Here is a 26,211-nt window from a genome sequence, read left to right as displayed (position 1 = left end):
TATTTTATCTAATGCCAAGGCTGCTCTCTAGTTGGCAATAGCTTCTGTTTCCTAGGGGATTTAATTAGCAGTGGGATATGGGTTTTGAAAACACGGGTGCTAGAGTAAGAACTGTTTGGAAAAACTTAGATAACTTTTACTTCTGCAGGCAACATGAGTTATAAAGGGCAATGTTGTTTGGTAATGAGATGTGAACCTTGAATACAGGTTTGTAGAGACTAAAAAGAAATGAAGGAAGCATGCTCTACCTCATTCACTATTGTACCTGAGCAGTGGAACACAAATGAGAGAAAAACTGAACGAAAGAGAAATCAGGTGTAGTGTGCAAGAGAGAAAACTGTGTTGGTAGAGGCATGTGATATGTACGAGGGAGGACAGCTGTTCAGTCAAAGTGAATGGAACATGTGAAAGAGATAGCCAGCTTGAGGAATACTTGGGACAAAGTAGTCTGACAGATCTAAAGTTTTTGCATCTCACAGAGATGATAAAAGACTACACTGATAGGTGACATGCTGTGAGGGAGAAGACCTGCTAACCCATTCATTTTCTGAAAATAGATTTTCTGACCTGTGCCTACCTTCTACATAAGAAAGAAAGCTTGTGTGATTGCCTGGTAGCAACCAGGTCTCTGCACATGGCTGAATGCTTTTGACTTTCAGTTAATTTGCTATTGTTACTACTCTACAGTGAATCGATGAGAGCAATTATTATTATTAGTATCATTATTTTTGTTGTTGTTATTGTTAATGTTAAACAGCTAAATTAATCCTATTTGTATGGTCTATGATAAATAATGCAAGGGATAAAGTTTTCAGAAGCAAACTGATGTTAGCATTGACATATGTACAAATATTGACATAAGCACAAATGTAGTGACTATACAGATCAAAACGTAAAAGTTGAAAAAGTGAGAGCCATTTCAGCCACATATTCAATAGTCATAAGATTTTATGCTATAAACACATTATATTTAATACAAACATACATAGATATATATACATATATATATTTCATCATCTTTTAATATGTCTGCTCACCATGCTGACAAGGGTAGGGCAGTTTGACAGCGAACCAGTAAGTTGCAGGGCTGCATCAAGATGTGTGTGTGTGCACACATGTGCAGACATGGTTGTGTAGTAAGAAGTTTGATTCCCAACCACCTGGTTGTAGGTTCAGTCTCACAGCATGATACCTTGGGCAAGTATCTTCTACTATAGTTCTGGGTTGACCAAAGCTTTGAATCTGGTAAGCAGAAACTGAAAGAAGCCCATCTTGTGTGTGTGTGTGTTAGTGTTCCTTTGTCTTGACATTGTAACAATAGTTGTAAATGAGTGTCACTGTCATACAAGCAGTGTCATTCATTTCCAAGATTCTGCAAGAATATGCCTGGCCATGGAGAAAAAGGTGAGGGTTGACAGTAAGAAGGGCATCTGGCCATAGAACATCTACTTCAAATAAACCCTAAACACCCATGAAAGCACAGGAAAGTGAAGATTAAATGATAATGATAATAGAGGAAGATTAGGTTTAGCAAGGAGCCTTGTTATCATATGCACAACTTCCTATTGGCTATGTATATCTTGTAAGTACTTAGCTAGGAAAAAAGCATTATACATGGCATTGTTGACCCAGAGAAGTTATTTGGCAGGCTTCCCCATACTGTGATCTGGTGAGTACTGAGGAGGCTAGGTATAAATGAATGGCTTGTGAGAGCCATATGAGATATGTATAGAGATACCAGTCAACAAGATGAAAATTAGCAATGTACTCAGCAATGAACTTAGGTAGGTGTCCATAAGACTCTACCCTCAACCTTCTTTATTTAGACCTCCAATCTCAAATCAAGAGTTTAAGACCAGTGGACCATGATAGTGCCTCTAAGCTGATGGCATAGTTCTTATACCAGAAACAGTGAAGGATTACACACATATTTATATACATTATCATCCTCATATCCACTTCTCCATGCTTGCATTTATTTGTGTGTGTGTTCAAATCTAGATCCCACTCATCATCTCTTTCCTATATGTAGACCACACATCCTATTCCTCGCAAAGACAAATTTCTCAATCCCACCTCAATCTATCCCAACAATCCAAGCTACACTCTCTATCTTAACTTCACCCTAAAACTGGACTCTACTCATCACTTTCATTTGGATATCATCAGTAATGATTTCCAGCTACACCAAATTAAAATTTCCCTGCCTCACTCACTCAAATACAACTGTACTGTCTATAGCTTTCCTAAATCTTCAAATCAACAGCTTCTAGACTATATCACCTCATGCATTGAAGATATACATATCTTACTTCACCTCTCTCTGAAGCTGCTATCTTTGGTGTCTTCAATACTCATAAGTTCTCTTCCAATCATTGCACAATGATGCCACCAGTCAAGAAACCGAGTCTTTTGTAATCCTCAAATCTCATTTCCTCCTCTACACACATTTCACATTAACACTCAGATATCCCAAACACCATTGATCTTTCTTTCTTCCAAACCTAATTTACACTAAACTAAAACTGTCTCCACCAAACAACACTCCCTATGCACTGCACTCTATGGTACTTCAACTGATGTACTTCACTCCTAACCCATTATAAACAGCAAGGCCTACTCATTCTGCACACAACAAAAATCCTGTGTCCCAGATGATTGACTCATAGTAGTGCTGAAGTGGTTCAAGGCCTACAACTTACCTACTGCCAGAAACTGGGAGGCATTTACCAAGGAACACAACAGCCATTATAAGAACCATGGAAGATGACTGTGTATTGCACAGCTTTCAAGTTATCCTGTCCTCCAAAGTGCAGTTGCTTCTGTCAGTTTTATGCAAAAAGGAATTCCATCAACTTTGTAGAATCCTCTTTACCTCCATTCCACAACAATGGTTCTGTGAGCAGCAATCTTGCAGAGAAAGGCTCCATCTTTGCAGCCAACTCTATACATGGCAAATCTCCAGTTCTATTGCCTTTCACTTCACCATGTATACATGCATGTCATAAGCAAAAGTATCTTTGGTGACTTCACATCAACAAGCCCAGTGATCCTGACAGTGTCCATTCCACTCCAAATCCTAAAGCTAGTTCCTATAGTCATCAAAGTCTTCAACTCTCTTTCTACAAAGATCTACTCTAATCTTTGAAAACATGCTAATGAGTCCCATCTTCAAGAAAGACAACCTGTCTGACCCTGCCAGCTATCACCATATTGCATTCACTTCTAATATCTCTAAGGTAGTAATGTAATGGCCAACAGCTGTTACAACATGCCCAATATCCTGAACTGTTCTCTCTCTCTTTAGTGACCAGCACAGTTTCCATAAAGCCTAATACTATGGTGACCTACTCTCATGTCATCTACTCAGAAACTCTCACCTTGGAGAAGTTTGGTGAAAGCAATGTCATCATTTTTATATTAGCAATGTAAATCATCTTCTGAAGCCTTTTGCAAATGGGCTCCACCAGTCTCTTATTTCTTGGTCCATCAGACTACATGTATTGACAAATTTCTTTCTGTCCTTCATTCTATCAACATTGTATGAACCAAGATTTGTTTTCATCCCGCACTCTTTCCCTTCTACACTACATTTGACTAATTTGCAAAACCCTGCATTATTGAAACAAAATCTATATATTCACACCAAATCCAAAATGCCTCAGTAACACTGAAAGCATCCAGCAATGGAAATATATGAAACCTGTTTCTATCAACAAGAAAACAAATGCTTCTCATATCAACAAATGTCATTGTGGAGTATCCAGTTAGAATTCAGAAAATTGTTAAGTTTCATTAATACTGAAGATCTCACCTCTCAAAAGCATATTCTTAATAGAGATAAGCATATCCCATAGACTCATCCTTCTGTTTAGGACCAGAAGTTACTTCAACTACCAATAATTATTCACACACTACAAAGCTTAGGAGATGCCTACAATGGTGTATTACTCTCACACCTGAAATAGTACTACTGCTGTATATACAGACATCCTTAACTGCATCTATAAAAGGGCTAACTAAGTGGCATAAAGTCACTCACAGACATGCTCCAATTGCTGAACCCAAAATTACATGTTTGGGAAGCAAATTTCTTAACCACAGCCATACCTGCTTATATATATATATATATATATATATATATATATATATATATATACACACACACACAGGGTGCAGTGAATAAACTGTTGCCTAAATTACGCAAAAATGAAAATAACACTGACATCTCATTTCAACAGATATATTTACCAAAATTACAAGAACATATCTCGAAATACTAAAGAGTAAATTTATTCAATAAATTCACCATCGGCTTCCACAATGGCCTCCAGATGACTTTGGAATCTCCTGCAACTCTTCTGGACAGTCTCCTTGTTTAAGTTGGTGAATGCTGCCATAATCCTTGCCTTCAGTTCATCTTTGGAGCTGCAAGGAGTTTTGTTGGGCTCTCACTCCACTGTGTCTCACACATAATAATCAAAGGGGTTGCAGTCTGGGGAGTTAGGTGGCCAGATGTTAGGGGTGACATGGTCGCAGAAATTGTCTGACAGCCATGACTGGGCTCTCCTGCTTGTGTGGCATGGTGCAGAGTCCTGTTGCCAGACATAGGCTCTTCCAACAGCCACCCTCTTGACCCAGGGCAGCACTACCTCCTCCAGCCATTTGATGTATGCCTCCATGTTGAGTCTGAGGCAGTGTGGGAAGATGAATGGAGGCCTAACGTTGCCATCACTTCAAACACCATGACATTGACTGGATGATTGATTTTTATTACACTCGGTACATGTCCTCAGATTGATACCCAAACACTCTGAAAAGTTTGTATTGGAGCTTCCGGAGCGAATACCAAATAGTACAGCATGTCGTTTCCAAATTTCTGGCAGCATGAATTGCCTCATGGTGCTGTTTTTCTCACAGATGGTGCCCAGTTGACTCTACCATACTGTGTAGTTCACAAAGTCAAAAACAATGTGCATGCGTGAAATTAAAAATATAAAATGGCAACAATTTACCCATTGAACCCTGTATATATATATATATACATACATACACACAATTGCAGCGTGGAAGGTGTTTATAAGCCATTTAAAAACACACAAAAACTGCAGCACAAAATTTTGTCAGTGAACAGGTCTCGGTTCCAAAGTGCCAAAAATATTTTGACAAATTTAAATGTTGAAGTGAATCTAATGGTTTTTGTGTTTTTAAATGGCTTATAAACACCTTCCACACTGCAATTGTTTTTGATTCAGCACATGATCTCAGATCAAGTCACTTACTATGCAAGTACATGTTGGTATGGCTGTGATTAAGAAGTCTGTTTTCCAAGAATGTAATTGTGGGTTCAGCAATTGGAGCATATCTGCGAGTGACTTTATGCCACTGAGTCGGTCCTAAATGCAGTATTCTGTTGCTGTATTAAATGACAGAACTTTCACAACCTGGAACTACTTTGCTTAACATCCATCTTTCATTCTTAACACTGTATCTCTCTACTCACATTTTACACTGATCATCCCACCTTTCTACAATATTAAATTATATCTCTCTTCCTCCACTGAATCACTTGCTGTTGACTTGTCTCCACACAGTTCATCTCTGACTCTCTCTAGTAAACAACTTTCTTTTGACTTTCTCTCCATTGACACTCTTACAAACTATCCACCCACATATCATCACCCTTTTTCTCATCTTTCGCCAGTCTGCTATTACTATTTTGCTGCTCTTCCCCTTTCTGTACTACCAGTTAGCACCTACACACCCCAACCTTCCCTCCAATTCATATGTATCACCCATCTACCATTCACTCTCCAACCCTACCTAATTTCCAATCATCTACTTTCCCTTTTCTTCCATCAAGCTCATTTATAACTGACCCCACCCCACTCCAACACCCTCTCCATTCACCATTCAGTATATTTGCATCTCTACTCCATACCTAACCATACCTCACTCCATACACTTTTGCACCTTTACCCATCCATCCTTCCTGTTTTTCTGACCCAGGACCTACTCTGATGCCTCATCATCACCTTTATCCCTTCCCAACATAATGGAAGCTGGGCATTAAAAGATGATGATGATGTATATATATATGGGTGTGTGTGATTGTGTATAGAAGAATATATTAATAAAAGGAATTCCAACCTTGTCTGATTATCACATTTTATTTACAATCTCATAATGATATATTATAAGATAATATAATATAATAGAATAAAATAAAATAAAATAGTAGAATGTTAAATGTTCATTCTGATTGAACTAGTACTTTCATGCATTAAGTTCTGCAATCTTCAGGTTCATGTAGTAGTGGTGACAGTCATGCTTCACAATTTTTGACTGTAGCAAGATGATTGAATCTGTGCCTTAAATACAACTGGGTAGGCTCCAGATTGCTAGGTTTTGCAAACTGTATTCTGACCAATCAGTGTGTAGTATCACTCAATTACTTAAGCTGATTGGTTGGTTGAGCTGATTTGTTTAGGCGTCACGCTTTGTTGAACATGTCAAGAGTCCTGTATCTTAACCCTGGGCTAGGCAGCAATTGTTGGGCTATTTTTAGAAATGTTGTAAATAGCCTTTGTCAGAGATTTTTATATTTTTATATTTCAATTGTCATCATCATTGTCAGCACCTTAATTATTGTTGCTAGTGGTGATGGAGGTGGCAATAGAACTTTTAACCCTAAATAAGATAATTTTCCTGCCTCGCCCAGGGTTAAGATACAGGACTCTTGACATGTTCAACAAAGTGTGACGCCTAAACAAATCAGCTTAAGTAATTGAGTGATACTACACACTGATTGGTCAGAATACAGTTTGCAAAACCTAGCAATCGGGAGCCTACCCAGCTGTATTTAAGGTACAGATTCAATCAGCTCGCTACAGTCAAAAATTGTGAAGCATGACCGTCACCACTACTACATGAACCTGAAGATTGCAGAACTTAATGCATGAAAGTACTAGTTCAATCAGAATGAACATTTAACATTCTACTATTTTATTTTATTTTATTCTATTATATTATATTATCTTATAATATATCATTATGAGATTGTAAATAAAACGTGAAAACCAGACAAGGTTGGAATTCCTTTTATTATATATATATATAATATATATATATATATATATATAATATATATATATATATATATATATATATATATACATACATATATATACATATCATTTTCATTTTATGTCATTTACCATGCTGGCAAGGACTGGATGGTAAAGTGGGGAGCTACACCAAGTCCACTGTCTGTTCTGGCATGGTTTCTATGGCTGCATGCCCTTCCTAATACCAAAGCTTTACAGAGTGTACTATTCTATGTAGCACCAGCACTTTTTATGTGGTACCAGCACCAGTGCTTTTATGTGGTACCAGCACCAGTGCTTTTATGTGGAACCAACAGGGTGCTTTTTATGTGACACCAGTACCAATATCAATTCTGCTGTAGTGAATGGGTTATCTTACATACAACAAGGCACCAAATATCTTAATCTTTTGTCATCTCCTTCTTAAGGCCCAGTATCTTGAGACTGGCCTTCAGTACTTCGACCCATGTATTTCTGGGCCTTCCTCTTCCACAAGTTCTATCCACTGTAAGTGATTGGCATTTCTGTATGCAACTGCCTAAATTCATACGCATCACATGACAAAACCAATGCAGTCTTCTCTCTTGCACCTAGAGGTAGGTAGGTAGGTGTGTGTGTATTTGAATAAGCTGAGGAGGAAGAGGAGTTGGTGGAGCATATAGCTTAGAAGACAATCAGAAATTCCTACACAACAACTTACTGAAGGCTACAAACCAACTCTGTGGCAGGTGCAAAGTCTCAGTCAGGCCAAGGATGACATGGTGATGGAACAAGGGGGTAGGCAGTGCTATAAAAGCAAAGAGACAGAACTGAAAAGACTGGAAAAATGGTGGAAGCAGACAATTATATCAGGTAGCCTGAAGGGAAGCTTGGCAACAGGTTTACATAGATTTGCAATTGCTCTAGTGTGAGGTGCTGAGGATTGCAAAGTAGTGTATTAGAGAGAATAGAGATGTCAATGAGAAATATGTGCAGATGGATAATGGTATGCTTGCACTTAGCAATTCTGAGAAGAAAGATGCATGGAATTTCAATTATAGGAGGCTGCTAAATATGGAAAATGCATGGGAGAAGGAGAGTCTTTCAAATACAGAACAGAGGAACCACTCATCAGAGTTGACAGCAGTATGAGATAAGACAAAGATATGAAAACAGGGAAAGCTCCTGGACCATCAGAAATCACTGCTGAGCATGCTTAAAACGTCTAGTGGGGTAGGATATGCCCTAATCACTTGTATAGTTAGTCATGTCATCCAAAAAGGTGCCATTTCCAATACGTGATGTAGTACTATTATAGTTAGCTACTATAAGGGTAAAGGTGACATCTTAGATAGAAACAACTAAAGGTATCAAACTGCTGGACTAGGTCAAAAATGTTAGAGAGAGAGTTATAGCTCAATTGATTAGAAATAGAATTAAACTAGATGAGATGGAGTTTGGTTTTGTGCATGGGAAAAGTACTACAGATGTCATTTTCCTAGTGAGACAGCTACATGAGAAATATCTGGCCAAAAATAAACCATTGTACTTGTCTTTCATCAACCTGAAGAAAGCTTTTGACAGTGTCTCTTGATCTGTTATCAGGTGGTCTCAAAGGACGTTAGGAATAGATGAATTGTTTGTTAGAGCTGTACAAGCCATGTATAGCAGTGCTGTCAGTAGGGTGAGGAGAGTTGGCCATGAATACAGTGATGAATTTAGCATAGAAGTAGTGGTTTACCAAGGCTCAGTTCTCAGTCCACTCTTATTCATTACGGTCCTCCCGGTATTAACAGAGGAATTTAAGACTGGTTGCCTGTTGAAACTACTATATGCTGATGGATGTTGCTCTTTTAACAGAATCTATAGTGGAATTGAAGAAATTCTAGCTTTGGAAGCAAAACTTTGAATTAGAGAGCTTTAAAGTTATTCTAGTGAAGACCAAGGTTGTTAGCAAGAAAGCAGATAAGACTCTTTTTCCATCAGGTAAATGGCTCTGCTCAATATGTAGGAAAGGTGTTGGAAGAAATTCCATTTATTGCACCCGGTGTAAGTTATGGACACAAAAGAGGTGCAGTGGAAGCACAAGTAGGTTAACAGAAAAAGTTGTCTTCATATGTGGTAGATGTGCAGGAACAATAAATGCTAAGAACACACAGGAATTAGACTCTCCCAAATACTCAGGAGGCTTTCTTGTGGTTGTAGATAGTTTCTGTTACATAGGTGACCAAATTAGCATTGGTGGAAGATGTTCTGAAAGTATTGTTGTTGTAATTAAAATAGGATGGAGGAAGTTCAAGTTATTACCTTTGTTGACAACAAAAGGACACTCTCTCACAGTGAAAGGCAGATTGTGTGATGCTTATCTATGAATGGCTACACTTCATGGTAGTGAGACATGGGCTCTGAATGCAAAAGACATGTAGACAAGAGAAAAACAAAGCTGGTATGCTCCAATGGATATGCAACATCAGGGTGCATGTATGACAAAGTGCAAATATGCTGAGAAAAGATGGATGTAAGTGGAATCAAATGCAGCATGCAAGAGAGAAGACTGTTGGTTTTGACATGTGAAGCATATGAATGAAGACAGACGTATAAAGTGCTGATTGCTTAAAGTGGATGGCACCTGTGGAAGAGGGAGACCCAGGATGACATAGGATCAAGTGATGAGAGCTGATCTCAAGACACTGGGCCTCACAGAGAAGACAACAATGGACCAAGATGTCTGGCGATATGAGATTCTTGAGAAGGCCTGCCCACCTCAGCAAAACTGAGTTCTGTGAGCGCAATGTATTCCACCTACATGTAACATTAAGTTTTCACACACCCTATCCCAATAAACCAAACTACATCTCTTTCTCACATTTCCTCTTTTCTATGCATTATGCTTACCTCTTCCTCTCCATTCCTGCAACCCAATCCATTCTTCCCTGCCCTGCCAACAGTTTCATTGCTATCCTGTTGTCCCACTCTATATACACAGGTTTCACCAGTCACTGCACACCCCTTCTCCCTCTCTTTTTTTGCATTCACATGAACTCCCTATTCATTCACCTTCAGCAATGTTTTATCATCCCATTTATATTCTCATTCCCATACTTTGAGAGTATGCCCTGGCACTTCACCACCTTCTTTCTTGCACCCTCTCAATTTGTTCTCTTCCACTTTCTCTCTCTCTCTGACTGGGGTAAACATGCATCTCCTCCACTGCAAGACACTTGTTTCTGCCTGTCTGACATACTCCAACTTCTCATCACCTGAAACAAAGCCACCTCCTCTAATACTACCACCCCCTCTCAAGTATCTTGCAAGTTATTTGGTGACATCACTGGTGCCATGTAAAAAACACCCAGTCCACACTGTAAAGTGCTTGACATTAGGAAGGACAACCAACTATAAAAAAACTATGCCAAACTGACCTTGCTGGTGTTGATCCGACATAAAAAGTTCCAGTCTATTCTATAAAGTGGTTGGCATTAGGAAGGGCATCCAGCTGTATAAACCATGCCAAAACGGTGGAACTTGGTGCAATCATCTGGATTGCCAGCTCCTGTCAGTATGCTAGTATTGATGACAGTCGTTAAATGATGATGTCTCCACTCACAAGGTCAACGAAAGTGATGTAGATAGGTTATCTTTGCTCTCTGCATTTTTCTTGGAATTGTTGAAAGGAGAAGATCATGTCAATTGAGGACCGTTCTGCTCTGAAGCTGCACTGATTTGTGGAGTATACCCTTTCCAAAGTGCTCAGCAAGGATATCCCTCTGTAGTTATTGCAATTACTTCTATTCCTTTGATTTTGTACAGAGTAATAACATTCAGTCTCTCAAGTCCTGTAGCACAGTTCTTTTCCAGCAATAGCAAAGAAATTTGTATAGGTGGCACAACAGGATGCTCTTTGCACACATAATGACCTCTGATGGAATGTCATCCAATATTGGTGCCTTGCCTGTAGGAAGACAATCACTTTACTTAGCTCTTCAATAGTTGGCAGTGTATTTAGTTCTTTGATCACTGGCAGATATTCTATGGTATCTAGCACACAATCTGATATAGTATTTTCTGTGGAGTAGAGTTTGGAGTAATATTTTACACACCTTTCGATCTGCTTGCTTTTGTCTTTGATCTCACCTGATATGGTTTTCTATGGTGTTGTCTAGCTCATGGTTGGACCAATGACCTTTATCTCCTCTTACATTCCACAGAAGTCATCTATGTCAAACAATGATTGAATACCTTTGCAAAGCAGTAACCCATTGTTATCACATCATCTGGCTGTTTTCTGGGTCTTGCAACTTGCTGTTTTAAATGTTTCCAAGGTTACCTGGGCAGGCAGCATTCCTGTTCAAATAGTGCAGCTTGCTTTAGCCCAAATTTGCTTCAGACTTATCCAATGTCTTGCACAACTTATTAGCAAAAGCCTTCAGGGCAGTATTGTGGATGATGTCCCATATCATTCATGCTTCTCTGTCTGGGAGTGTCTGAAGAGTGGGCATTTTCCAGTAAATTTATGAACTCTTCTGCTTTATCTAGTCATCATATCACAATGACATCAATGCACTGCTTGCTGACATGGTGATATCAATGCATAAAAGTGTATTTTCTTTGGCTGCAGTCTGATCTTGCAGCAAACCAAAGCGTGGTCTGTGTTACAGTTTGCATTCTAGGAGAATCAGCTCGTTCCTCAAATGGCAGAGTCTTGTAAATACCAGGTTTAGTTGGTGCCAGTGTTTGGAGTAAGAATGTCTCCACCAGATCTCCTCACTCTACACCACTGATGCTATCCAAGGTAAGGCTTAGGGCCCAGTACATCTTGGTACCAGTATTATCGCAGAAATTTCAAAAACAAAACTTTGTGAACGGTTATGGTAGACAGAAACTGAAAGAAACCCATCATATATATATATATATATATATATATATATATATATATATATATGTGTGTGTGTGTCTTTGTGTCTGTGTTTGTCCCCCACCATCAACTGACAATTGGTGTCAATGCATTTACATCCCTGTAATTCAGTGGTTTGACAAGAGACTGATAGAATAAGTACTAGGTTGAAAACTAAGTCTTGGTGGTCAATTTGCTCTACTAAAACCATTCAAGGTGGTGCCTCAGCATTGGCTGCAGTCAAATGACTGAAATAAGTAAAAGATAAATTTATATATATATATATATATATATATATATATATATATATATATATATATATATATATATATATATATATAAAATTTAAAAGACAAAGGACTGGGACAACTGGTGATATGTGGTGCTAAAGAAGACCCATAAATGTTGGCAAAATTGAGATTCTGGAAGCATGATGTGTAGAATGAAACCTGCTATGAGAATGAATGTTAATTTTGATAAATATCGTTTCTCTTTCGCCTGCTTCCTGATTCTTTTTCTTCTCTTTGATAAAGGATATCACTCAAAATGTCAGATTCTCTTCTGTTTTCTCTGTTGGCAAATTAATCTTCATTGTACACTTCTTTGTTGCTTTTTGCCTTATATTTTTATGATTTTCAGACATATGCTTTCACCTGTCTGATTCTGTATCAGGGCTGGTTCAAGGTATTGGCAATTCAGGCAGTAGCCCTGGGCACAATGTCCTAGGGGGCACCAAGGAGGGCATGACAAAGACAAGATTTCCATGACACACCAAAGTACAGCTTGCCCAGAGCACCAGCAACTCTAGGACCAGCCTTGTTCTGTATGGTATATTTTGTATGTTTTCCCTTTGCCTCAAATTTTACTCATGTTGTGTGATTTTTAGCTATGTATATATATACACACACACACATATATACACATTTTTATACATATATACATATCAGAAATTTAGAGTTGAAGTAGTTGATGAAGAGGAGATATAGATATATAACATCAAGGAAAAATGAAAGTTTTTACAGGTCAACCTACTGTGGGATACTGACTATATTTGTGGTTGGTGGAAAGTTCCAGCCAGACTAAGGATGACATGGTAGTAAAACAGTGGGATAAACAGAGCCATAAAAGAGACAGGCTTGAAAAAATTTGAAAAATGGGAAAAGAGAGAAATATACCAAATAGCCTTAAGAGAAGTTAGGTAACAGGCTTATTTATCAAGGGGAGCAGCAGAAAGTAAGAGGTTTGTCAATGTTCTACAGCATGAGGACCAGAGACATGAGGTGTTCCAAACTGCAAGGAAATGTATCAGAGAAAATCAAAATGTTGGAGATTAGCACATATGGATGGATAAAGGTACACTTGCACTAAGTAATTCTGAAAAGATGCATAGGAGAAAGTGAGTCTTCCTTCCTAATATGGATCCAACAGAAGGACCAGCTATCCTAGCAGACAATAGTAAGACAGATAAGGCAATTAAGGGTGTGAAGACAAAGAAAACCCCTGGGTTGTCAAGAATTGCAGCTGAGATGCTTAAAACAAATATATATATATATAAATATATTCTTTATTTGTGGATCAACAGTGCTATCATTAGTTTCATCTGAAAAAACTCAACATTTTCAAGGGTTACACTTAAAAATGTTTGTAATTTGTCTTCATTTTGGATATGGTTAGCTTTATCTAAAATGGAGGGGGATTTCTTTTTGCATGAAATCAATGGTGGCACTGTCCATCCACAAATAAAGAATATATTTCTCTACAAAATTTTGGTGTTGATCTCACATTCTCACTGTTCACCACTATTGCACCATAGATATTACATATATGATTGTTAACTTTTGATTGCTTATGTGGGTCAGATGAATTTGTTGAAACAGGTTTTCTACAACAGGGTGCCCTTCCTGTCACCAATCCTCACCTGTTTCCACGTAAGGCAATATTTCCCCATCACTGGACATATGTTCATGGAAGACTGGACATGAAAGACACCAACTGTATGATGATGACACTTGTTTTACAACTATTACACAATGCTCAGACAAGAGGACACAAAACAGGCTTCTTTCAATTTTCATCTACTAAATTCTCTCACAACTTCAGTTGGCACAGTACTATACTAGAAGACATTTGCCTCAGGTATCATGTAGAGGGACTGAATTCAAAATCATATGTTCAGAAGCAATCTAATAAACTACACAACTATACCTGATATTTGAAACTCAAAGGTTATGCATCAAAGACTAGCAAAGTCTGTTATATATTGTAAAGTGCATGAGAATCTGATGTAAATAAAAATTAAAACACTTTTAATGGGGAATGTATATAACTTTTTGAACTACAATATAATGAATTGCAATTTGTGGAAAAGGAATGATTAAAAACAGCATTAATAGTTCAATGATCAGAGTTAAAGTAATAACAGTCAAATATCAGTTTATACCTCAAGTAATTCTATAAAAGTTTAGCTGCATTTAATCACAATCAGCCTATGTCATAAATTACAGTTACACTTCTAGTGAAATAATTTCTGCACTGAAATTTACGGTTTTGAGCAATGCCACATTGTTTCTTTAGCATTAAACTGTTATTCTTTAAATGTATTATAACAATGTATAACAATTAATTGTTACTTTAATATCATTGATAAATCTTGATGTAACATGAAAAAAACAAAAACAAACATAGATGCATCCTGAGGTAAAGTGTTGTATTCTATTATTTAACAGAATTTATAGTAGTTAAATATTGTTATAAATTCAATCAAAAGAAAAATTAGCAACGGTCAAAAGGCTTTTAAGTTGTTTTAGCACAGAGAATTGTTGTAAAAGGAAAAATTAAATTGGCTTCAGAGAAATTAGGAAAAAAGCAATGGATTAAAACAAATCATATCTAAGGGGACTAATTACAATAGCTTTTCCATGTCCTCAAATATCACCAAAGAAACAAAAGCCAACAGAACGCAAAGTGAAATTTTAGAGAAATTTACAACTGACATTTGGGATCTATGAATAAGGTCAATAAATAAACCTTTACATGGTCTACATTTTAAAGAAAATTGCACTTTTGCACTTGAATCAAAATTAGGTTTTTTTTAAAGATTCCTGTGAGGCTTTTCTTTTATATTCTGGGTGGTTCAGTAATTTCATACAATTTTAATGTGCAATAAAAACAGGCATTTTGCAGTTGGCTGACTCTCATTATACTCAAGAGTATCAAGCAAACAAAATAATGGGCAATCCTTCGGTATTGGTATATAGTATAAAGAGACGATGTCATTCATCCTCTTTTTCAGCCTAGCCCCTTTATCTATGTCATGAGGGAAGATTGTGAGGGTGAATGATGTCGAAGGATTGCCAAATAATGTCCTATGTAATAGGGCAATGTTGTTGAATATAATTACTATGAGTTAAATATAATGATGAATCCACAGTTGGCAAAATAATTAAGGTATCAGTCTCTCCTAGGAAGGACTGACAACTTATGTTTCATTCATGATTGGTTCTGAACTTTTTAGTATTATGGTGATACAATTAAATCATCATTGCAAACATTGTATTCCTAATTAATACTTTGTTACACTTTAGTGTACTGATTAAAACTGGTATCTTCTTCAAGGAAAACGATTTGGAACTCAGTATATCACAACCATTAAGTTAAATGTAATCATCAATGCATCTGTTATTTTATATACAATTAGATTATTCAATTAGAATATTAAGGTTTGCAATAATCTATAAGCTTCTTTAAAAGGGTTTTTTTCTTTTTTTGCACATTACATCCTAAGCTTGTCAGGAATTTAGAAAACAGATATATGTTGGTTCCGAAATCAGGGGAATTCAATAGCTCTTTTGATTTGACATTTTATACAACACAAAATGGAATTGTTCAAAGTATGCATTATATCTAAGAAAGACGAAGTGTATGTATGTTTATCAATAACTTAAAAACTTAAATTATCTAAGAAATAGCTGCTCTCAAACGACAACCATGTGAAGGAGGCAGGATGTAACACGATGGGCAGCTTATTCCTTAGTTTTTACAGAAGGATGTTCTAATGATAGATGCACTATTTTGAACATGCTAAACAGCAGAAGGGGAAGAACAGATATCTCTTTGATATCAAGACTGAACTTTGTATAGCTTATTTAAATTTCATTAGATGACACCTATGGAATGGCTTAAATCATGTTACATTAATAAACATTTTGAAGACAAATACATGTAACATTCTGTCAAAGAAACTAAAACTGAATACAAAATGCAAAACCATTAAACAGCCGTTTTAATTTCCAGCATCCTTACAAATGATATTTAAACCATTGCTTTTGACTCCCTATTTCATCTAGGACAAGAGATATGAGAAGAATGACTAAATACAGTATCTCAGTAAATATGTTCACATTAGAAAGGGAAAAGAACCCGTTAATAGTTAATTCTTTCCCATTACAAAACAATTTTAGAAGACAGAGTAAATGGAACTTAAAACTATATGAAGATTAAAAAATATGTCTTCAGAAAGACCAGAAAACCTATCACATTATATATATATATATATATATACATATATATGGAAGCAGTCAAAGAAAATGTCTCAAAGTGAGGTAATTAGATGTGATGTAAGAGCAATAAAGATTACAGATAGTTGGAAACAAAAACTGTACTTATGGATAATACATATACCTAACTTTGATTGGAAGTTAAAACACCACACACACTATATATATATATATATATATTATATATATATATATATATATATATATATATATATATTTATTTATTTATTTATTTATTAAATGTTCAGAAGACGTTTCGTTGACATTTTGAGATCAAAAGATCGACGGGAATAATTTATTCGCAATATCCTTTTTATAAAGGAACTGATTTATATCCGATTCAGAATCTTATATGCATATTATTGGTAATTACCTCATCAATCCCGGTATTTAAAAGGCAGAGCTGACCTCAGCGAAAACTGAACGTAGAAATACAATCTGGATAATATAAAGGATCTAATGTGATAACCTCAACATCACCACATATGCTTTTAATAACAATTAGACAAGAAATCCTTAAGATATGGGAATGGTAAGTTGTGATGCTCATACCTTCCGCTTCTAACAGAAAATTGAAACTTATGGCGCAGAATCGGTGCGCGGGGAACTACGACTGCACCAAGACGGCATCTCGATAACAATATTAATGATTTTTTCCTCATAAAAATTAGCGCCTCACAACACTATTACCTCAATAATAATAATAATAATAATAATAATAATAATATATACGATCTCTGAAGAGTGAAAAACTTACATCTAATTTACCAAAATTTAAAACATTATTGACATCATCTATTGATTGTCAAGTTACAAACAAAATCAAAACTAGAGAAAATTTCTCAAATCTTTCATAGCTAAAAAGGACAGGAAGTTGAATGACAATTCGCCCGGTGATAGGTTAAAGTTTAATGGTGTCTTTAAATGGAATGGTAAATTTTGTTAGTGTCAAAGACATGGCTCCTGCGAAGTTAAATTCATTTAATAGTTATCTTCTGATTTTCATTAAATCGGATAAGATCTATCTACAGTTTAAAAGAAGAGAATGGTGGATAAACGCACCTGTCGAAAAAATCCAACCTGTTACAGATGAAATAAACGCTGAAGAATGGAAAAAAATCATTTAAAAGACGTTACAAAAAAATTCAAATTGAACTTGACCCTCCTTTGAGGTTGAAAATTTTATAATAACTTGCGTTAAGTCTGAGTAAATTTAAAACTTCAATAAATTGAAAATAAGTTTAATGATGAAAAGAAAATGACTCGAATAATAATGATATGATAAAACGGTGTCGGAGTGGTCAACGCCATGTTAGCAGCATCCTCAAGGGTGACCCAGTTACTAATGTAACACACTAGTTACCAAAAAAAAAACCAACATACATGCAAACAACTGTCAATAAAGCCAAAAAACGGTAAGAAATGCAGGGAATAAAAAAAGTTACTTTTTTTAAAAAAATTAACTTACTTATGGTCCGCATGGATCGGTAGAAAGGGGAATCCTGGCCACCGCCGGCTTTGCCTCCTTCCGCGAACGATGTCGTCCTGGGGCGCCCACTCATAATGAATGCATCCACAGGTACTTGTTTCCCCCTTGGATCACTGATTCAACCTCAAATTGAGAGGATTTCAAAATCCTTTAGGACAATTTTTTAAAATTGTTACATAGATGGAAAGGTAGAAAGAAAAATTAGATATATATATATATATAGCAATATATATATATATATAGCAATATATATACTCCGGTGGGCAAAATTCGCTAAAACGATGCACAGTACTTAAAATCTAGTGATCTTTCAACGATCTCTGATTCTGGAGTCTGACATTCAGATCTCCCTCCTTATAACGATGCAGTCATAATGTTCACCTTCTCATTCAGAACGCAGAGCTTTTAGGCCACTCCTTCGATATATATATATATATATATATATGTATCTTTAACAGATAATAAAATCTACACAGATCCTTGATCAGATGAATATTGTGTCAGATTTTTTAGGTAATAGAATTTCCAAAGTTCGTCTTGTGATCTTGCAGAGATGATTTGACACTCAAACCCTTTTCAAGAAACGAATCCGATCCTTTACACACAGACTGTATTTAGTTAAGTGGTATATTTTAACTTTAAGCTGTTGAAGAAAATGAATGCACGAAACAAATGTTTCAAGAATGGAAGGAAAGTCTTTTTTTTCTTTTTTTTTTTTCAGCAATAAGTATACGGCGTGTAATTTACGGCAACTGTAACGTTTCTTCGTGTGAACGAAAGACACATGTATGGTACCCTAGGTATGCAGACATCTGGTCAAGCAAAACTAGACCTTGTATTTTACAAAAAGCATGAGACAGAAGATATGATGTTTGCATATATTTAAAAATACACACAATTTAAATAAAACATGAAAATCAGATAATTTAACGAAATAAATAATGTCAGTAGTTTATAATGAAAGACAACTTCGAAACGGAAATGTGCGGAAATGTTTGATCAAATTTTCACATACCATCAAACTGAATTATATACAAAAATACATTTTGTACTTGTCCTTTTTCTTCGAACTAGATGTTATTTTATGCTTTGAGTCAAAAACTAATGCTGCGAATAATTCCACTTTGTCAGTCTTGGTAGGACTAGATGATCTCCATTTAAATCTTGATCAGATATGGTCTTTTGTTTCCACATTGGATTTACATCGTGGTCTTTCAAATATATCTATCTCCCGAAGTATCAATCCGTTTGTAAAGTAAAATTGTCGATTTGAATTCATATATATATACATGTACATATGCACCTGTGAGAGACCAGTGTACAGAGGGTCTCTGATATGGATTAGTTTCCACCATGTACTGCAAAGTTAACACTATTCAAAGGTTTTCGTAATTCCGTTCCTTCCTCCTGTGATCTTCCAGTTATTTCGCTGTTGCTTTTTGTTGGTTGTGGTTTTTCACTTTCAAAAAGTGGCTGAATAAAGCATAAATTATATCTCAGGTAAATGAAACACACTCTCTCTCACACACACACACACAAGTAACGAAGTCAAGTAATCAAGTCATAGCCCTTTACGCCATTGATAAATATCTAGCTTCCACGTCCCTTTGATTTCTTTGAAATTTCTCCAGGCTTTAGAAGTATATCATTGGCATTAACATGACAACAGCAAATGTCAAATAAAACCGTAAAAAACTGTTACACAATGATACAATTTCACAGCAAGTATACTGAGAATACAAGCATTCAACTGATGACTACCAATGAAATAATTCAGCAACACGGAAAAAAGTGTAGGGCGAAACACTTCGTGATTTAGCTAGGTTGCTATAAAAGTATAGTAGGGATTGAGTATAGTAACAATTAAATAGGAAAAATTCTCGTTCCGTAGCATAATAAATCATTTTATTTATTTTTACATATATATATATTTTTGAATAAAAATATAAGAGAATACATCTAAAGACCTGATTGTAAAATTTTTATGTTTCTTTTAATCTTCGTTTCGCATACACGTTTCGTTTTATTGTTACTTGATCCAAGTTTATATAACTATCTTATAGTAGTCTCATGCTACGAAACCTGATCTATTGATTCATAAAACCTAAAGTATTTTCAGCATATATGTTTATATGCTTATAGATATTCATTAAAAAATCAATTGCAATACTCATTACAGTATTTAAAAGAAATAAACTATTATCTATTCTTATGTCGGAAATGACCGAAGTTTTTTTTTTTTTTACTCAGTCTTGTAAAACCTCGGATGATCTCGTACACATATAATGATGACGTAAACTTACGTCATATGGTATGTGTGTACTTGTGATCGACTATATTCGAAGAGAAATCGTAAAAAGTACTTTAATTTCTTGAGACTTCGTATTTAGAAAAAGTATCTAACTACATTTAATGGTATATCATCTAAATAAATTTTTATTCATTATATTTTTCAGATTCAAATTTAAAATGTAGTCTGGCTTCAATGACAATTTCCTTTCCTCTTCAAGCGCCCCTTATTTCTTCTTCGTTTCTAATTTATTTTCTATGACATTTAATTTCGGTAAGGGTTGATGGAATCTTCATTTGAATTTGGTTTTAAAGTAATTATATATTCTAATTAATTTAAAGTAGGGAGATACCACCGAGCTAATGGGATTCCAATGTATTTTATATCTATACTGTATGTATTGCAGTAATCATAAAATCATATTGCTGCTATTTCGAATGCGTGTGTGTGCGTAATTGTGTAATGCATGTGCTCTTGAATAAAGAAAATGATTATGCACTTATTGCCCAAGGAACTAGTTGGCTCAGCATTTTTCCATCACATTAAAATTTATACAACTACTTACATTACATTATGGTGTTGTCACATCATATTTAATGATTTTTTTTAGGATTCATATAGATTTTATTTTTTATCAATGTACCTCAAGCAAATGTACCTCTTATAATTTGCTGTAAAAGAAACGGTTTAGAAAAGTAAAATATACTAAAGTTTAGAAATAATTTAAATGATTTCAAATAAAATCTATGAAATAACCAATCTTAAGATGTACTTAGCTTTCATAAATAATTTTAATTTCCTTAATATCAGCCCTCGTTATTTAGAACAGGTATTATTTATTTGTTAGCACATAGCATTTGATTTTGAGCTACTAGAAATAAATTTGGGGGTGTTCTGACCGATAAAAGATGATGATGTGGTCATGAAAAGTTTTGTAAAGGACATAGTAAAAGTTGGCTTTGGAAGACCTGAAATGGTTTGGGTTAAAGTAAATGCTCAAAGAAAATAAAGAGTACACAAAACAGCATGCGATATGGAAACTAAGGACTAATTTGTGAGTGTATTCAGTAAAGTTTAAAATATCATTTAACTCTTTAGTTAAGGAAACAACTTTAAGAAAGAGTGATATAGATTATATAAAGCTACAATTTTTTGCGTTTCTCCTGAAATTAGTAACAACTGAAGTATACTCTTAAATTCATAGTAGTAACCAAACATAGATAGAACATACTCTAATGTTAAACCTGTAGGTTTCAAAGTTAAAGGGATCAAAAGAAGCTGCAAATAACTCAATTATAAAACTGTGAACTAGATAGGTACTGAATTGAGAATTATAGGTATAAATTCTTGAGATAATTTTATCAAAAAAAGAGTAAGGTTGGTATGCAATATAATTACATGGTTGCAAAGTGAATTTCTTAATCAAACAGTCAAGCCTGCAACTCTGCACAACCATTTCTCTCTCTCTCCCCCTTTAGGCATTTATATAGGGTTTTTTTTTTTTTTGCACAGTTAATCTTTATAGTTAAAAAAACTTGTCTTACTTTTATAATTAAAACAAAATTGTCCCAGAGATAATATTCAAGTTAGCAAAGGATGCATTTTAATAGTCTGAGTAGCCAAATAACCTGTAACATACTTAGTTACTGAGACATCACTGAGAACTTTCTCTTCAAGTAGTGGTTTAGTAGTTTTGCAGCATTTTCTTCATATTGACTCAGCATGGCTATTATTCAAATATTTGTCAGTTTTATTGTGATCATAGTTAAACTAGGCTGAGCTATTGAGAATTTCATATTTTTAACCATGGATACACTTATGACAATTGGATATCAACTATTATATATTGAATATAAGCTGGTATTTTCACATTGCATCTGTAAATATTCTTTGAAATGTTTTCCCAGTCAACAGCTAAATATATGATTTATAATCAACAAGAATTTGTCTGTTATATTTCTAAGATTTCAATACGCTGATGTATTGTTAAAATATAGAATCATTGAATTTATAAGAAATGGCATAGAAAATATGAAAGTATACCTACAGTTTTTTCTCATAAAAAAAAGAAACATGATCTTCAACTTTAGAATTCACTCACATTATTTTGTGACAATCTCTTTTTTTTTTATTTGTTCACTTCAAACTTTATTTTATTCATACTTCAAGCCTTATTGTGTAACTTATTGTTGTTGGAGGACATTAGAATACCTGAAAATGCTTCTGGGATTTTTACAATCTGGAATGATATTATCAAAAACCTGAAATGTTTATACACACTTAGGCTTGGAAATCAGGATAGTTACATGAGATTAATGTGCTTAATATTTTAATATTAATTTAGCTATTTATTGTAGAGATTTCTCAATTAAAAGAACTTAACACCACTATCATCTGATCTTTGGGTTCCTTCAACTCTTTTCTTGTCCAAAACATTTTCATAAGTTTGTCTTAATAAACATCCATGCTTCATTTTCAGGCTTTTAGTTAACCCTTGTTTCATATATTGTGAGTAATATAAAGCTTTCTCTTCATAATTTCCAAGTTACACTGATGGTTGAAAAAATTTGGCATATGTATAAGATGATGTATAGATGCATGGAAAATATGTTGTGTATTACAATTGATACAGAGGATAGGCAAAGGGTCAAAAGATTCTTTTTCTATGCAAATTTTCAAATCAGGTCTTCAGTCTGCAAAGAGTCTTGTCTGCTGCCCTCTGCTCCCTAACTAAATTATAAAGCAAAGGCAATACCTTTAATGTAGTCTTGAAAATATTTTAGGATATCGTAACAAAGTGTACAATAATTTCTGTAGTGATTATGTGGTCATGATGGAAGATATAGTTTAACAGTGGACTATAGTTGCAGATGTTGGTAAATGTAGGCATGCTTATTATGTGACTGGTTTTTATATGAATACAGTATAGAATGTGAGGAATGTGATAGAGAAAACATTGCATACATGTAAATAATGTTACATTGTGCAACATACTTGAACTTAGAAAAGTTAGCAACTATTCAAAACTGAAATTTTTAATCAAGACTTTATGAGGCATTAATATCTGCAGTGATTAAGATGGTTTGGTCATCAAAGTTTATTATTAAAAAAAAGACGAAAAATTAATTTAGTAATCACAAAGAATGTGATATTTTCCTATATATTCTCAAGTAGAGGCTTATCAATGAGGTTCTTTGTTGTGATGATATTTAAGTTTTGGTACTGTTTAATATAACTGCAGTGCATATGTTATTTCTGGTACTCTATACTAATTAATTCAAATGCTGCCAGTAAAGCTGACATCTTTTCAGAATTGTTGAATGAGTGCTAACATATTTAATACTGTGATCAACAAAAATTTCAATGAAATGAAATTAGTGTTGCTGCGAGAACAGGAAAACACAAGTTCACTGACCAATATTAAATGTAATCGCGTCAATATGAAGGGAGACAACTCTGAAATTTTAATTACTGTTTGAAAATGCATGCAACAAGATTAAATCGTTTGACGATTAAATTCAATCTGATCTTTGGTAAGCTCAGTAGCAACAATAGGCATGCTTCGGTTTTATTTCTAACTCAGTAAAGCATAGACTTTTTAAAATTCTAGTGATTAAGAATCATTACAGACGTGCAAGAATTGTACTAAAGTTGATGCAACAACTTAATAACTGAAGGATATTTTCAAGAGACACCTGTGCATGAAACATGCAGAATGTGTGCCGCTATGCCAAAATGCAAAATTTCTGCTTCAATTAGCTCCCAGGAGTCCCCAGTCTTGCAAAAAAAATTCACTTGTCTTTAATAAAAAAGAATAATGTGGGGAAATGATTGACAAAACCATTGTTTTATAATAATGATGATGATGATGAACTTGTATACAGTGCTCAGGTACACTACATTGGAGGAAGTGACCAAAATTGCATGAACAGTACATAGAATATACACAGGAAGTGAACTGTGAATAAGTCTTAAAAAAAAAACAGGCGGGTAGGGGACAGGCATCAAGTGTACTGTTGATGAAGTTCAGGAAACATGGAAGTTTTGAAGGATGTAGTGTCTTGACAGCTAACAACTGATGCAGGTAATTTATTCCATGCTTCATCAATTGTGAGCATGTAAAAATTTTCTGAAAGTCATGGGTGCTGTATTGTTTTATTGCTTTTGTAAGCATATCCATGAGTGTTAGATATATGGAATTCAAAAATGTACCCAAGATTGCTGGTGGATAATCTTGTGGGTTGCCAGGCATTGGAGCTTTAATGTATCCATGCCCAGGAAAGCAGGATGTTCACAGTAAAATAGATGCCTGACAGTGGCTATTCATCTAGTTGCACATTTTTGAACAGTTCCCAGGAGACTGATATACTTATTACATGAGCTGGTAGAAACGTTAGCACGCCAAGCGAAATGCGTAGCTGTATTTCGTCTGCCGTTACATTCTGAGTTCAAAATCTACCGAGGTTGACTTTGCCTTTCATCCTTTCGGGGTCGATAAATCAAGTACCAGTTACGCACTGGAGTCGATGTAATCAACTTAATCCATTTGTCTGTCCTTGTTTGTCCCCTCTGTGTTTAGCTCCTTGTGGGTAGTAAAGAAATATATACTTATTACATGACTTTTCAACATACTGACTTATAATAGTATTCATTTCAGAATAGTGCTGTTTCGCTTAACTAAGACCAATTTGTTCAACTTCATGAGATACCAATTTCATGACATTACAAACATTACCAAAGCTTTGCTATATTTACTACCTATTTGAATAAAGACTACATGCAAAGCATAATGAAATGTCTTGACAAACTTGATCTTCACACTATAATCACATAGTAGCTGAATAAGTTTTTAGAGTTAGCTTTTTTCATTTATTCTTAAGACTATACCATTGCTTGCTTTACTCATACTATAAAGTGTATTATCAAAAGTGCAAAACTTTCTACTTCTCTTAGTTGTGCTATTTTAGCTCATGTTTATTCATCCCATTAGCTACTACAATGCATATGCTCCATCTAAAGTTTTTCTACTTCCATTGTTTGTTTCAACATTTTTCTCTTTATACATTGAAAGAAAAGCCTCCCACCCTACCATTCTTTTTTTCTCTTGAAGACTTATTTACTGTTCACTTCTTGTACATATTCTATGTACTGTTCATGCAGCTTTGGTTACTTTTTTGTAGTGCGGCTGTGATCTGTATATAATAAATTCATTATTACTATTATTATTATTATGGAATCAAAATTTTAAATATTAAATATTAAATATTAAATCAAAATCATTATTTGAAAATTGCAGTTTTTTAATAGATTCTGTCATAAGAAATATGTCAGCATGTATAAGTTCCTATGAGCATTTAATTCTGAAATCTTGTATAATTACATATAGAAATCAGACACAAAGAAGAGATCCTTTATATTCATGTATTTATTAAACTCCAAACTGAATTCATCACTCAATTTATAATTAGCTCCAATGATCAGCCTTGAATGTGGAATATGTAATCATAATGAAAGATCCTCTAAGGTTATAAATAATTTCTTATTGTCTTAGGTTACATGGAACTTAACAAGCTATAACTTTTTTTTTATCTTTGTTCTTTGCCAGTTAGGTTTACCTTTTCAGTGCAGTATTTAATTTATTCTGTTTAAATCAACAGCAAATTAACAGACAATGTATCAAATTTTGTTTTGCGGGATTCTTCAAATAATATATTTGTGTTCAATATTTTGAAGTCATCTAATAATAAAATTAGTTATTAAAATTACATACAATTATATAAAATAATAGCAGAATTTAGATTCTATTATTTGCTTTCATAAATCTGGTGCTTATCTCTTCGATATTTCTGTAATATAGAATGGATGAGGGACAAATTTCCTACTGAATAAGATACAAG

At 34.7% G+C, this 26,211-nt stretch overlaps 1 protein-coding gene across 1 annotated transcript in view; it reads right to left on the bottom strand.

The window, feature by feature from the left end:
* LOC115212075 (glycogen synthase kinase-3 beta) overlaps positions 1 to 19,838 on the bottom strand; it is a 100,478-nt gene extending 80,640 nt beyond the window's left edge. Inside the window, exon 1 of the mRNA XM_029780883.2 lies at positions 18,004 to 19,838. Coding sequence (XP_029636743.1) covers positions 18,004 to 18,097 — 94 coding nt within the window. The 5' untranslated portion in view covers positions 18,098 to 19,838. The remainder of the gene's footprint in view (positions 1 to 18,003) is intronic.
* Positions 19,839 to 26,211: the final 6,373 nt, after the last annotated feature.

Source organism: Octopus sinensis, linkage group LG5 (assembly GCF_006345805.1).
Source record: "Octopus sinensis linkage group LG5, ASM634580v1, whole genome shotgun sequence".
Taxonomy (NCBI): domain Eukaryota; kingdom Metazoa; phylum Mollusca; class Cephalopoda; order Octopoda; family Octopodidae; genus Octopus; species Octopus sinensis.
The sequence above is the reverse complement of the archived record's forward strand: the minus strand, read 5'-3'. Positions and strand labels throughout refer to the sequence as shown.